This window comes from Pangasianodon hypophthalmus, chromosome 30, assembly GCF_027358585.1.
Source record: "Pangasianodon hypophthalmus isolate fPanHyp1 chromosome 30, fPanHyp1.pri, whole genome shotgun sequence".
In the NCBI taxonomy this organism is placed as follows: domain Eukaryota; kingdom Metazoa; phylum Chordata; class Actinopteri; order Siluriformes; family Pangasiidae; genus Pangasianodon; species Pangasianodon hypophthalmus.
Window position 1 is genome coordinate 9,164,298 of NC_069739.1, and position 14,393 is coordinate 9,178,690.

General features: G+C 38.8%; 2 protein-coding genes across 2 annotated transcripts; one reads left to right on the forward strand and one right to left on the reverse strand.

The window, feature by feature from the left end:
* Nucleotides 1-30: 30 nt before the first annotated feature.
* psmg4 (proteasome (prosome, macropain) assembly chaperone 4) lies at nucleotides 31-2,498 on the reverse strand. The gene is made up of 3 exons (XM_026918369.3): nucleotides 2,194-2,498; nucleotides 1,946-2,021; nucleotides 31-230 (listed from the first exon to the last, which is right to left on the reverse strand). Exons 1-3 carry the CDS (start codon nucleotides 2,374-2,376, stop codon nucleotides 109-111), a joined length of 381 nt encoding a protein of 126 aa, XP_026774170.1. The 5' UTR covers nucleotides 2,377-2,498; the 3' UTR covers nucleotides 31-108.
* Nucleotides 2,499-8,555: 6,057 nt separating this feature from the next.
* Nucleotides 8,556-12,269, forward strand: irf4l (interferon regulatory factor 4 like). Its single transcript, XM_026917817.3, has 9 exons — nucleotides 8,556-9,266; nucleotides 9,451-9,644; nucleotides 9,776-9,962; nucleotides 10,152-10,231; nucleotides 10,380-10,497; nucleotides 10,667-10,768; nucleotides 10,864-11,187; nucleotides 11,376-11,485; nucleotides 11,631-12,269. The coding sequence occupies exons 2-9, from the start codon at nucleotides 9,471-9,473 to the stop codon at nucleotides 11,793-11,795; spliced, it is 1,260 nt and encodes a 419-aa protein (XP_026773618.3). The 5' UTR covers nucleotides 8,556-9,266; nucleotides 9,451-9,470; the 3' UTR covers nucleotides 11,796-12,269.
* The last annotated feature ends 2,124 nt before the right edge of the window (nucleotides 12,270-14,393 follow it).

Below are 14,393 nucleotides of genomic sequence, written 5' to 3' on the forward strand. Positions count from 1 at the left end.
ACATGAGAGTAGATCAGGTAGAGACGTGGATATTTTGTTAACCTTTATTAGGTGAACTATGTACAAAACAGACAGTGTTGAAAAATGAGTGTATGTCATTGAAAGAAGTTAAAATTTGTCAGGATGGAGCTCCATCTCCTTTTTTATTCGGTTCTCCACTAACAGCGTTAGATTGGAGTCCGTCACTGGAAGGTTATAACTCACAAACACCTGCTTCTTGGTCTTCTTTGCTGCAAGTTCAGAAACAAAAGAAAAACCATAAAATTAAGAACTCATCCTAATACACTTGGATCTTTATATCAGGAAAAGAAAAAAATCTAGCTTCATATTTGTTATAACATTAACAAAACCAAAATACAGAAAGAAAGTGTGACAACTAACTGAATTTAATATATATATATATTTGTTTAGTAAGTACTTTAGAATATATTGCTAGCCTGTGTCTAAAAGTCTGTTAGATATAATTTATTTGCATGTATTCGAAAGCCATGGTTCCCACAGTGGTGTAAGTTTTGTTACAGTGGTGGAAATCACAACCCACCGTGATTAAAGGTATTATATTTATTACTGAATTCTACAGGAATTATTATTACCTTATTGAACTGGTCACTTGTAATTGAACAGGTTTTAATGGACCTGACTCTTGCTCGTGTGATTATTGCTTTTATACAACAGTTCTATAGACAAGAAATTAATATTGAGTATGTGACATTTCGGGGGGGTGCACACACACACACACACACACACACACATATATATATATATATATATATATATATATATATATATATATATAATAGATAGATAGATAATTTTAGATTTTTTAAAAAAATAATACAGTACTAACCCTGCAGAGACAAGAAAATAGTTTAAACCACTTTTTTATGGCATTTGGCAGATGCCCTTATCCAGGGCGACTTACATTTTATCTCATTTCTACACCTGAGCAGTTGAGCATTAAGGGTCTTGCTCAGTGGCAGCGCTGGGATTTGAGCTCACAACCTTCTGACCAGTGGTCCAACATCTTAACCACTGAGCTACCACTTCCCCGGGAATTTTTGCATTTATTTATTTTTTTAAAGCAGGGATTTTTTCATTTTCAAACAGGGAGGCTGGGGATGTCCTTATTTTTCTTTATCTAAGGTGACAACCCTTTTATATAGCACAGGATAAGGTTCAGTAAGAGCAAGAACTACAGGATATACAGTAAGTAATAGTGTAATGGTGTATTAGTATATTAGTGTGATGGTGTAATGGTGTATTAGTGTAATGGTGTATTAGTATATTAGTGTGATGGTGTATTAGTGTAATGGTGTATTAGTGTAACAGTGCATTAGTGTAACGGTGTATTAGAGCATTAGTGTAACAGTGTATTAGTGTAACAGTGTAATGGTGTATTAGTGTATCAGTGTAATGGTGTAAAGGTGTATTAGTGTAACAGTGCATTAGTGTAACAGTTTAATGGTGTATTAGTGTAACAGTGCATTAGTGTAACAGTGCATTAGTGTAACAGTTTAATGGTGTATTAGTGTAACAGTGCATTAGTGTAACAGTTTAATGGTGTATTAGTGTAACATTGCATTAGTGTAACAGTGTATTAGTGTAACAGTGCAATGGTGTAAAGGTGTATTAGTGCATTAGTGTAATAGTGCAATGGTGTATTAGTGTATTAGTGTAACAGTGTATTAGTGTAACAGTGCAATGGTGTAAAGGTGTATTAGTGTAATAGTGCATTAGTGTATTAGTGTAACAGTGTAACAGTGTATTAGTGTAACAGTGCAATGGTGTAAAGGTGTATTAGTGTATTAGTGTAATAGTGCATTAGTGTAACAGTTTAATGGTGTATTAGTGTAACAGTGTATTAGTGTAACAGTGCAATGGTGTAAAGGTGTAATAGTGTATTAGTGTAATGGTGTATTAGTGTAACAGTGTGGTGAGATCTTACTCAGTCTCTGAGCTAGGGAAGTTGGGGTTGTGTCTGATGAATCTCCCAGTACCAGTGTAGACAAAGGCATGGAGTCCTAGTATTTAAAAACATGTCAACTTTTTTACAGAGAACTTTAAACCTTTATAAGATCAGAAGAAGAAGAAAGCACAGTGAGATAAGAGAAGCTCTCAGCATCTTAGCAGCTGTCTAAACACATGATGTGCTTAAAGTTTTTGTTTTTCATAAACAACTGGAATACAACTTACAAATCTGCTGTTCATTGACACGGCCAGGTTGGAAAGGACAGGACTGGTTCCGACCCAAAGGAAAAACCCGCCTGTGAGCTTCAGCACGTGGAAATGCACCATCTGCTCCAGGAGCTTCTCGGAGAAATCATGAACACTGAGTGTCTCTGTGGCCGCCTGGACACTGCCCTCACAGCTCTCCATTATATCCTGTTCCTAATAATATTAACAATCAGCTGAAAAACCGAACCAAACAAACCGAAACCGCAGCATCAGCAGCATCAGCAGCAGCAGCAGCTCCATCCGGGTCCCTCCGCTTCTTCAGCGAGTCGGTTTCACGCGCCGCTTGTTGTTTCAGCGCCCTCTCCTGGTGGAAAAGAGAAACGCGCAACTCCTTCACGCCTTAAACTACTTTAAATGTGCAATAGCTGTTTTTTATCCTCCATCCATCCATTTTCTGTGCTGCTTATCCTACACAGGGTTGCAGGGAAGCCTGGAGCCTATTCCAGGGAACTCGGGGGACACCAACCCATCACACACACACACACACACACACACACACGTCGTTGGACTAGGGGAGGAAACCGGAGTACCTGGAGGAAAGCCCCGAAGCGCAGGGAGAACATGCAAACTCTGCACACACACACAGGGTGGAGGTGGAACTCGAACCCCCAGCCCTGGAGGTGTGAGGTAACAGTGCTCAAACTTTTTTTTTTTTTTTTTGCCGTACCCCCTAGGTGTCTTTTTTATTTCTTAATTTGTACAAATAACCTGGAAAATATGCCAAACACAATCAAATAACTGTTGAAACCACGACTTCAGCACAACTGCATTATATGCATTACGGTGCATTATGGTCTTGGGCTTGTTTGTGTTTACACAGACCTCTCTTTATAGCCAATCTCTAACACCTGTTCACTCTCAGTCTGAAAGCAGTAAAGACGATTCTCCTATGAGCACAAAAAAAAACAAAAAAAAACAAAAAAAAACATGCACAACAGCACAATTTTGGTCATAACAAAATTACACACAATGATATGAAGAAGTGAGGCTGGGGCTGATTCCTTTCTAGCTCAGACTGTAGATTCATGCCACCTATCAGCATCAGTCATATCAGGTGATTACACAGACTGGAACACTCCCTAGATTTGATCTCCATATTTTTCAGCACATGTTACACGTCATCAGCTGTGAGCGAGAAGACGCATGTGAAGGACTGTCACTCAGCAAAATCATATAAATGTTTAATTTGATACTCAAGCCTGGTATCATACAAACATTTTATAATGTTCCATGGTAAGATTTTAAGTCAGATAATCCCTGAAACTGTTGGTGCCAATTTTCACAATTAATCAGCTGACACTTTATATTTTACAATCATATAACAGAAACCTGTGTATTAAAGCATCATTTAGAAATGATTGAAATCCATTTGTTGCAGAACACTCTGATCAGAACAGTCTAAGTTCAAGTATATAGTTCTTCTCTAGACTATGTTTGAACAAAACGCTTGTAATAAAGTGTCAGAAATGCAAGGTAGCTGCAATAGGCTTGGAGTAGCTTGCGTTTTGAATGCAGGAAGGAACTGCAGTGCTTTCTTTAACTTCAGCACTTTCAGCTATTTGAATCTGGTTGCCTGTTTGCTAAAAGGTCTATAAATTGCGTTTCATTGTAGAAAACTGGTTACAGTGCTTTCGTATGACTAAGAGAGACTAAGTCATTAGATTCATGTAGGATTTTTTTGTGTTTCATGCTTATGAGTTTGTATGAGGTTCTGAAGGAGTCGATTGAGTAGTTTCAGTTCTGGTTGGTTGCTTGAGGCCATATGTGGTGAAACGCTGGACTGCCCATGTTTTAATAGCTTTAAGTCACCTGGACCTCTCAGTCACACGACTTCTGTACATATTTGATCTGGTCATGAGTAATTTTCGTTCACTTCCTGAAATAGATGTTTGAACTTTAACTATATTGTGTGTGTGTGTGTGTGTGTGTGTGTGTGTGTGTGTGTGCGCGTGCGTGTGGGTGTGTGTGGGTGGACATGTTTTACATCCTGTGGGGACCAAATGTCCCCTCAATGATAGGAATATCTGACAGTTTTGACTTTTTTTAGATAATTGGCTGGTCCCTATGAGATAGACTACAATTTAAAAAAATCAAATCAAATCAAATCAAAAAGAGCCAAAAGGTTTTCTTTTGGTTCCTGAGGTTAGGTTTAGGGTTTAGGCATTAATTAGCTGCATTAATAATTTTGTCAGTTGAAGGTCCTCACAAGGGTAGTAAGACAAACATGTGTGTGTGAGTGTGTGTGTGTGTGAGTGTGTGTGAGTGTGTATGTATCTGAGGGGGTGTCCCTGCTAAACTGCTAATCTCCCTTGAGATTTAGCGCTCAGAGGGTCAGTGGAACATTTGTGAGTTGGCTTGTGTGTGCCTGTTTTTGCAATGTATATGTGAGAAAAAGTCTGGGGCTTTAGGGGATTTTTGCCTACACCTGCCATCCTCAGCACAAGTTTTGTAACGTAAAGTCTGAAAACTATTAATTACACATACTCAAGTCATGTCTGTTATTAGCTGATTCATTCATAGAACTGAGAGTGAAATGTGATATTAAGCTGCGGAACAGCTCTCTGAGAATTCAAATCATCGATTTATATCCTCCACGACCCGAATGAGGATTATTAAATCGGGAAAGAACATTAAACCTGTCGTTGCTGGAATCCATGTGACTCTTCAGTGCTTTGTTGAATCTTTATCACAGAAGATTTTACTTTTAATAATTTCCTGAATTGTGACAATGTGTGTGCTGGATGTGCAGTCATTTGATAGAACATTTGTTACTGTGTTATTCTAAGGAATACTTTAGTCCATAATCATTCAAAAGACCCATTTTTTTCAAACATTAATATTGTCTTTAGATTTTTGGGCAAGGGATGTGTTTTTTGTGCATGCAGCTGTGACCCTACAGCGTCAGTATGTCACCCATGTTAGATCAGTGGGCATGTCTTATACAAATATAATAAATAATATAAGTAATGTTCATTAATTTATGTTAGAATTAAAAATATTACTGCACAATAAGGCCTAAAGAAAGAATATGAATCTAAACCAAAGTACTCATGGACACTTAGTAACTTAGAAAATCCACATTTTTAGATATATCACATAATATTGATATTAGAGGTAAAATAATACTAACTATAGTGTTGATTTGCTGTTGAACTATCCAAAAAATAATGATTAGATCAATCATTAGTTTAGAATAAATGCATGTACACCAGGAAGGCCTAAATACCCAGGTTTCAGCCTTTCAGCCATCTTTCAAACATCTGCCCAAGGTACATGATCTCTGGCTTCCTCTCACTCACCACATTTGATTAGGACATTTACTGTTTCTTGCTTTTGGAACAAGGTGTTGGACTCTTTTAGTAACACTGGTTTTCCGGTTTTTCTTTCAGTTCAAATGAGAAAAGCCTGTGAGCATGTTTTAGTATGTGAGAGCAAAAACATGGCAGCAGCTGCTGTTAGGATTTTTGGAGAGGGGGGCAAAGGGCACTGTCACCAGGCAAAAATGTCAAATTTAAGCTAATTTACCTGTTATATTGTGATTGGTGCATGTTTGAGGTGTCAATACTATTTATATCCACCTATGGGTTGAGTAAACATTTAACCCTGGGTTATTAATCAGTTATTTACCCTAAAATAATTTAGTAACTACTATGAATTATTCAATATCAACAGTTGGACTTAATATTAAGGGCATGTAGTTACTTGAGGAATGTGAATCTGGCCCTGCTGACAGGTCCTTGGAATTTAAGGGGTTAAAATCTCTGATTAGGTTGTAAGGTTACACTTTTATTATATATTTAGCCATCCAAATTAGTAGGATCGAAAGAGGTTCAGCCAGTTTCATGTAAATCTTTTGGCTAGCAAGGTTGATGAACCTCAGTCAAACAAATGCATGTTCCATATCAATAAAATCAACATTCATTTTGGAAAAGTTTCTACTAGCTGATTATTTCTCTGTATAACACAACCATTCACGCTTTCACAACATTCAAAATTTTCAGTTATGCATGTGAACTGTTTTGTAATTTGTACGTTTTGCTAAAAATCAGCGTCGTTGCAGTGTTGTTTTGAAACACATTTCAGAAGAGAAATTTCACCACTGAAAAATAAACCTGAAAGTGTGACTTTCTTCTCCCTGTTTTGAGGCCTCAATGGAAAATGGAAAGCGCAACAAATTTCACTAGGCAATGGCTTTCCAAGATCTATAACAACAAGACGTTAGTGTGTCCATATCCATGAGGCAGAGAGAGAGAGAGAGAGAGAGAGAGAGAGAGAATGTCAGAGAGAATAAAAAAGAATAAGCAACTTTCTTGTTTTTAATGAATTCCTGTTTACTGCATAAAAGCGTCACATTTTTTAAAATTTCATATTTAATGTTTGATGTTACAGAATCTCGAGGTTTCAGAATGAAAGAGCGAGAGGGGAAAGGGTAGAAAAGAGCAAGGAGTCTAGAACTAGTGCTTCTGAAGCAGATCGTATACTCAAAAACAATATTAGATCATATGTTTCAGTTTCTGTGTAGCAAAACAAAATTGATAAGAAATTGTAAAGAAAACAGTGTTTATAAGAAGAGTGGAAAGAATATTAAATACTACATTAAAGTAAAAATACTGTTACTTGAATAGTATTTCATTGTTTCATTAAACCTTCATTTACTAAACAAAAAACAAAACAAAATGTAGAAAACCTGGAAACAATACAGTAACTAGTTACATCATGAGGTCATGACCATGAAAGATAGAAATCTGAAAATGAGAATTCATGTAATATTTAGCTAAGAAATTAATATATAGAATATAAAGGATTCTGCATAAAAATCATATTTTTTTTTATTCTGCATAAAAATCACAAAAATACTGCAAGAATTAATACTTTTAAAAAAAGAATTACTTAGCAATTTTTTTTGGTTTAGATTTCTTTTTTCTTTCTTTCTTTCTTTCTTTCTTATTTTCTTTTTATAACAATGTGACAAGCCTTTTTTTTACATCACCACTACATAATATCTCCTCATAATATTTCCTAACTGCAGTTACACATATTTCATATTTGTAAATTTTTTACTAGTTTGTACCAGTGATATTTTTTTGTCTAAAATATACATACTTTATGGATTATACATAAGAGATGTTTTTCAGAAAACACTTCATCAGTCATATTGTTTATCTGTATGTCCAGAAGAAAAAAGGGTTTGTTTTCATTTAATGTAATATCTTTCATTTTTATTTTGATTCTTGATTTGGAAAGCTTGGTGATATAGTGAGTGTATCTGAAGTATTATGATATAAAATGATTATTATATTAATTATTATTATTATTATAATGACATATATATTGATTCAGATTGGAAATTTTTTCTTCGTGCCAGTGTAATAACACATACATACCCACTGCCTGCCTCTTGGAAGAATGAGCTGTGTGTATTATATGTATATCTTCGTTGATCTTTGGTATTGCATTGACTCAGCATGTTTTTGAAAGCCATCATAGATGCGCAGCGTAATGATAAGAACAGGTGGCCTGCAGGAGGGGTATGGTTCATTTGAATACCTGACCAGCAACCGCAAGATGTACAGATTTCTGGGAAAATCATTTGGTGAGAGAAGAGGGAGGGGGACAGAAGAGAGCAGTTAGGTTGAGAGCCAAGTATAATATATACATATGTACATTAATATATCTATATCTTTATCTATCTATCTATGTATCTATCTATCTATCTATCTATCTATCTATCTCTTTATACACTTTTAGTTAAGTGAATATAAGTGATTAACACTTTTCATTGGTTAAAACAACCAACATGTACTCCAAATATTATCATAAAATATTTCATACTATAAATTAATAATTAATTAATAACCAATAACTAATGTTTGTTAGTTAAAGGGTTGTTTTTTGGGGGTTTTTTTGCTTGCTTTTTGTTGTTGTTGTTGTTTTAAAGTGCACAAGCACCAGTATTTTCACACCTAAGTTTGCTTACTTATTGATATTTTTATATAATTTAGTTTGAAGGAAAAAAAAAGGACAGATCTTTCATTCTAGTTTAGCTGAAGCTGCACAATCTTGGGGAAGAAAAATGCATAAAAACATAAATAAATGAAAGAACGAATGAATGAATGAATGAATGAATGAATGAATGAATGAAGGGTATAGTTTAAAGAATCTGAAAGAAGTTTGCCATCTTGCAAATGCACATTTTCTTTAATTACCCTGTATAAAAATGCGCTCTTTGCGTGTGTGAGAGAATGTGTGTGTGTAAGAGAGAGAGAGAGAGAGAGAGAGAGAGAGAAAGAGCTGAATGCTGAGTAATCATCAGGTCCCAGAGGACTTAGGGGATTCAGAGTTCAGATCTAGTCATCTCTGGACAAATCGCATTAAATAGCAGATGTGACTCAAGCTTAAGCGGAAAATGTGCAGTGTCAACTTGGCGTTCAGCTGTGGGGAATTTGGGGTTTTAGGTAATTCCGCTGAAGCAAAAAGAACACATTTGCTTCTCAACATTTAGGAATACGTAATATCTTTTTTTAAAAGCGATTTCTATTTTTGGAAAACCTCAAAAGATGGCCCTGTTCATAATAACAATCCTGTCTGATTCCAGATCATGGTCCTGCGCGTATTTCTGTGTTTTATTTCCAAATCTACCAAACACACCCTTTCGAGTTAGAGTTAGGAGTAAAGAATGAGTGGATGAGTTCAGTCCAGGTGTGTTCGGGACTGCGCCCTTGCGCCTGACCATGAGCACAAAGCACCAAATGTTTTACTACACTACGACTAGGAATATCAAAATATTAACACTGTTTTAAACACTAGTGTAACTTCACTAGTCAGACTGTCTTCTCTTGCGCGTTTGGTATGTGCGTGTGCGTGTGCGTGTGCGTGCGTCTATGAACTTTGGTGGAACCCCTGGCGCACATCTGGCCACTGCTTTGAGTTCGGATGACGCTGCGCCCCTTGCAGGCAAATAATCAGGAAAGTTGCGGCTGAAATTTGAACGACAGGAGTTTCAAATGTCAAAATATCTGCGTGAGAGTAAGGTGAGAGCATTGTTTTGCGTAAAACCTTCATAATTAGCGGCTTAAATAATAATAATAATAATAATAATAATAATAATAATAATAATGATAATAGTGGATGTCAGTTTATTATTATTATTATCATTATTATTATTATTATGATGATGATGATGATGTCGGATTTTTTTTTCTATCCCATCCCCAGGAAAGGAGACAGGCTGCTGAATGGCTGGACTCTCGGGGAACGGAAAGCTTCGGCAGTGGCTGATTGAGCAGGTGGATGGGGGGAAATACCCGGGGCTGGTGTGGGAGGACCGCGAGAAGAGCACATTCCGTATTCCGTGGAAACACGCCGGCAAGCAGGATTATAACCGCGAGGAAGACGCGGCGCTCTTCAAGGTGAAAAAACGCAGAGAAAATCCACTCAAATCCTCCCCAAGTTCATATCACGTAAAGTCAACTAACCAGGCTGCGTGGCTTGTTTTTTTTTTGTTTGTTTGTTTGTTTTTTTTCCTTCCTACACACACCAGGCCTGGGCGCTCTTTAAGGGCAAATACCGCGAAGGCATCGATAAACCGGATCCGCCGACATGGAAAACGCGCCTCCGCTGCGCCCTCAACAAAAGCAACGACTTCGAGGAGCTGGTGGAGAGGAGCCAGCTGGACACCTCCGAGCCTTATAAAGTTTACAGGGTCATTCCAGAGGGCACTAAGAGAGGTGACTGATGAGGTTTTGTTTGCTTGTAGACAGAAATTTGTGCTCTCATAGCGCACTGCTTTTCCCCTGTAACTTCTGTATTTCACTCTGGGTTTATATGCGGCTTTATATCTTTCATTCTAAAATCAGAATGATATCTAAATGATGCTCTTCTTCTTCTTCTTCTTCTTCTTCTTCTATCCGTTTCAGCGTCCTGTGAGAGGACTTCTACAATGACAAGCCCTCACAGCTTTCCACTGTACCCGACATACACACCTCTGCAGAGTCAAGTATAATTTTTTTTTTATTTGTTCACACTTTTATAGATATTTAAAAAAAAACAAACTGAAATATAATTTAGGAGGATATTTATTATTCTTAATCTGTGCTCATGATCTATGCCAATTTAATGGGCTGTGTGGTATTTTCTTGGCACAGGTTTCTAACTTCCTGTCTCCAGGTGAGAAAGGATGGAGAGATTTGCCAGAGCAAGCTCCATTTCCAGATTTCTACTATCCCTACAGTCCAAACTCATACACCGCATCCTGGGACTCAGGTAATGCATGTGTGTGTGTGTGTGTGTGTGTGTGTGTGTGTGTGTGTGTGTGTGTGTGTGTGTGTGTGTGTGTGTGTGTGTGTGTGTGTAAAAGACAGGACATGCAACTGCTTCCCTTATAATGTCATTTGAGCATATATTTATGTATTTAATTTTTTTTTTGCTGCAGTCGGTTACCAGATCAGCAACTCTTTATACAGCTGCGGTGGTTTTGACCCTTCACCATCTACCTTTAACTTGGAGCAGAACATGAGATCTGCAGCTTTCTCTGGTACGCCCACATAAACACACACACACACACACACACACACACACACACACTCTCTTCTGTATTCCCATATCCTAACTCCCCCCTGCATGTGGCAGATCCCAGACTGCAGGTGTCTGTATTCAGTGGGGATTCTCTGATCAAGGAGATGACTGTGTTCAGCACAGAGGGCTGCAGGTTGGCTCCTTATGAAGAGAACCAGAATTACGGAGGCCCTGAACTGGTGCAACTTCCTCAGGGTGAGGGCACGGAGCTGGAGCGTGGCGTATTGGTCTGGATGGCTCCTGATGGCCTGTGCGCCCGTCGGCTCTGCAACGCCAGGGTCTATTGGGAGCCGGCACCCACCACCAACACTGATAAACCTAATAAACTGGAGAGGAACCAGACCAGCAAACTTCTGGACATCCAGCAGTTCATCGCAGGTTAGAACAATGTGTATACTCTTTCGTTGTGAAAGCTCACATTTGTTTTTCGCTTGTATTAAACAGGAAATGAAATGATCCCTTAGCATTTGCTGGCAATCCCTAGATTCCAGAAGTGAGCACATGAGAAAGAGGAAGAATAACCACTCATGCTTTACCCATTAATCTTCTATATCTTTGTCTTTTAGAGTTACAAGGCTACTATCTACAGGCACGTCCTCCTCCTTGTTTCCAGGTGCTGTTGTATTTTGAGCAGTGCCATGACATCCACGCTCACAGGAGGCCCATAACAGTGCAGGTACATACAGCCAACCCATTTCCCTGGTCACCCATGTGATGTTTGCAGGGTTACATCTGAAACAAGCATATGTTACATAACTTGATATGAGAATCACTATGAAGGACTATGAAGACCCATTGTTACTAACAATTTTCACCTATAGGTGGAGCCATTATTTGCTCGCCAGTTGTTCATCTTGAGTCAGCAGAGCAGCACACACCACATGAGGGCTCCTGATAACACACCACTGATGTGGGAGCAGATGCCTCCTTCTCAGCAGAACTACTACACAGGGAGCTCTCAACAGCATGACACAATGCAGGACTAAATTCCATGTGACACAAGTGAGGAGGTGATGACATAACCATTGTGCTTGTTTCATTGCATTAGGAGAAAATATAAGATAATTAAGTACTTAAAGGCAGAAATCTACAAGAGAAACTGTGAGATCTACTACCAGGAATGAAAATGAAAAGTAATCTGTCTGCCAGTTTTCTTTTGCGGATTCTTCTTTTATTACTTTTGTATTTCCGTAGTAGCATTATTGTAGTTCTATGGCATCTCATGGACAATGCATGCTTAGACTTGCTCATTATACAGATTTTTATTTGCTGCACTGATGAATAAACCTTATCCATGTCAAGTATGAAGAAATGAAATATAAATATTGTGGAATAAACAGATTCATTTTGTTCTAAATGATTTGATAAGAGAAGGAGAATATAAAAGGGCTGTTTTATGTCTCGAGAAAATCTGTGTTTTGACTCTTAACATTAAAGTCGGTTTACCTGAACCAACAATACCACTCTCTCTCTCTGTCTTTTTTTTTTTTGCAACTACTTTAAAGCATTTCTTTGTCAATTCCGGCTCATTTAAAAATAAATTCAGGCACATTAAAAATAAAAGGAGTCTCTTGTTATATTCATTACTTTTATTTAATTCAATTCAGCATAGCAACAATAAATAGAACATTCATTGGTGGTAACATATAACTCTAGTTACACTACTGCTCTATGAACCCCTGATAACAGCCAGAGGGTGTCTAACACCTGCCACGTTGTGCACTGTACATGCATGCAGAGATATTCCAGCAAGGTCATGTAGTGACCTATTATGTAGTATTTGCTATAAATACTTCCATCATACATTAATCATTCCCTACAACCTTCTTGCTGAGATGGTTGACAAGGAACCCTGGTGGTTATCCAGGGCACGACCGAACCACAGTTATATACGTAACTGTGTGTGTAGGGTTGGGGAGGGAGGTGCGGGTGGAGGGTGGTATTGGGGTTTGTAGCATCTGGGTAATGTACCAGCAATGTCATGAGGAACATGACTCACCTTAGGACAACCCAGAGAACCAGGCAAGGGCAAGGAGACATCAGCAAGAGGGACCTTATGCATGGTAACAGGAGAATAGACTGGAACCTCTACATAAGGCATGTGAGTAGGAGATGCTCCTGGTAGAGTTGCTTGTCACAGTAGGCCCTGGGTGTTCAGCCTGTCTGTAGCCTAGGGTACTAACCTACACCACCTTGGTCCTAACAGTACGATGCGGTCCAAATGACACTGTAGGTCACGTACCACGCACAGCAAAGAAATGTTTTGCAGGCTCACCCTCTATCGACTGCAAGGTGTGTTTATTTAAACTGTTTTACAAATGTGAGCAGGGGCAGAAATCTTGGATTCAGCAAGATGATTTGAGGTGAACTTATCATGAGCTTTTAGCTGTAGTAGCTGCTAGAAAGAACAGCCACCTATCAACTTTACACTTTGGCTCATAATGAGAAGCTTAAATGGACTCCAGCAGTGGGGGAAGTCCCATACCTGGCTCCAGAGGGACCATGAAAAGTAGAAAGGCAGGATTAAGTCTATGGGACCCATCCACACTGTGGTGTGCTGCAATGGCTGCTGCATACACCTTTACAGTAGATAAAGGGGACTTGCCGCTGTTTAGCAGCCACCAAAAGGTCAAAATTCTAGTAACTGGACAAAGCACCGATCCAGGTGGTAAGTTGAACACCATTTGAACTGTCTGTCTGAGATAGCAGATCTACTGGGAGGAGGAAGCTGTCAGGGTGCACTAACAACTGTTGAAAGCAGCATTGTGACCCTGGGGCCAGAAGTTGGACTCTGTAGCCTAGTTGCTGAATCCTCCACAGAGTAGAGTTGAGAAAATGAGTGCTGGAGGATATAATTGGTGAGGCCAGGGTATCCAGTGCGAGTGGGCTGTTCGCTTCTGCCAGAGAGAACAACAAATGGCATTGACCACAAAGAGCTGTGAATTAGTAGGAATCCAGCTAAATTAACAGGTTCAGCAATCAACAGTGCATGGCAAGTTGAGGAGAAACGGTCTACTTTGCTAGCAATGTGTTAGTCACAAGCTCTGTTGCCCAGAGCTAGCTGCTGGGAAATGTGGAGTATTTGAAGGAGAAAATGCCTAGGAGGTAACAGTCATGGGGGAAAAAAAAAAAAGGTTCGTCACACTCACCATACGGTGAATAGAAATTGGCCTAAGTGAAACAACCACGTGACTTGCGGCCTATGGCTGGTACAGACCCAGGAAGTGTTGTATGAATAATGCTTGTAATATGGAAGAAAAGCACATTTACCATGGTGGTAAGAAATAAGAGGAAGCGAATCCCGGCTTTGGAGGAAAGAACACCTGCAGCTCTGACACATGTTGCTACACAAAAAGCTCCATACTGTGTTCATGTACTCCGTCATGTGCACAGCCGAGATGGAAGAAGACAACGAAGGCAGTTATAGTGAGTACTGCATCATACAGCCCTAAGCGACCTTGTTGGAAGATCTCGGGATACGAGTGCACACGCACAGGGTTGTGCGACACACTGCCCTTGGCAATTAGGAGGGGTGAAATAGAACCGGACATGTTTTGGATTCAAGGAACAAACACTTTGGAACA

Excerpts from the sequence above, each read along its gene's own strand:
- psmg4 (XM_026918369.3), bottom strand. The coding sequence starts at position 2,376 with ATGGAGAGCTGTGAGGGCAGTGTCCAGGCGGCCACAGAGACACTCAGT. Across the intron at positions 2,022-2,193 it reads TGTCAATGAACAGCAGATTT|GACTCCATGCCTTTGTCTAC; the intron begins GTAAGTTGTATT and ends TTTAAATACTAG. Across the intron at positions 231-1,945 it reads TTCCCTAGCTCAGAGACTGA|CAAAGAAGACCAAGAAGCAG; the intron begins GTAAGATCTCAC and ends CTGAACTTGCAG.
- irf4l (XM_026917817.3), top strand. The coding sequence starts at position 9,471 with ATGGCTGGACTCTCGGGGAACGGAAAGCTTCGGCAGTGGCTGATTGAG. Across the intron at positions 9,645-9,775 it reads AAGACGCGGCGCTCTTCAAG|GCCTGGGCGCTCTTTAAGGG; the intron begins GTGAAAAAACGC and ends TACACACACCAG. Across the intron at positions 11,188-11,375 it reads CATCCAGCAGTTCATCGCAG|AGTTACAAGGCTACTATCTA; the intron begins GTTAGAACAATG and ends TTTGTCTTTTAG.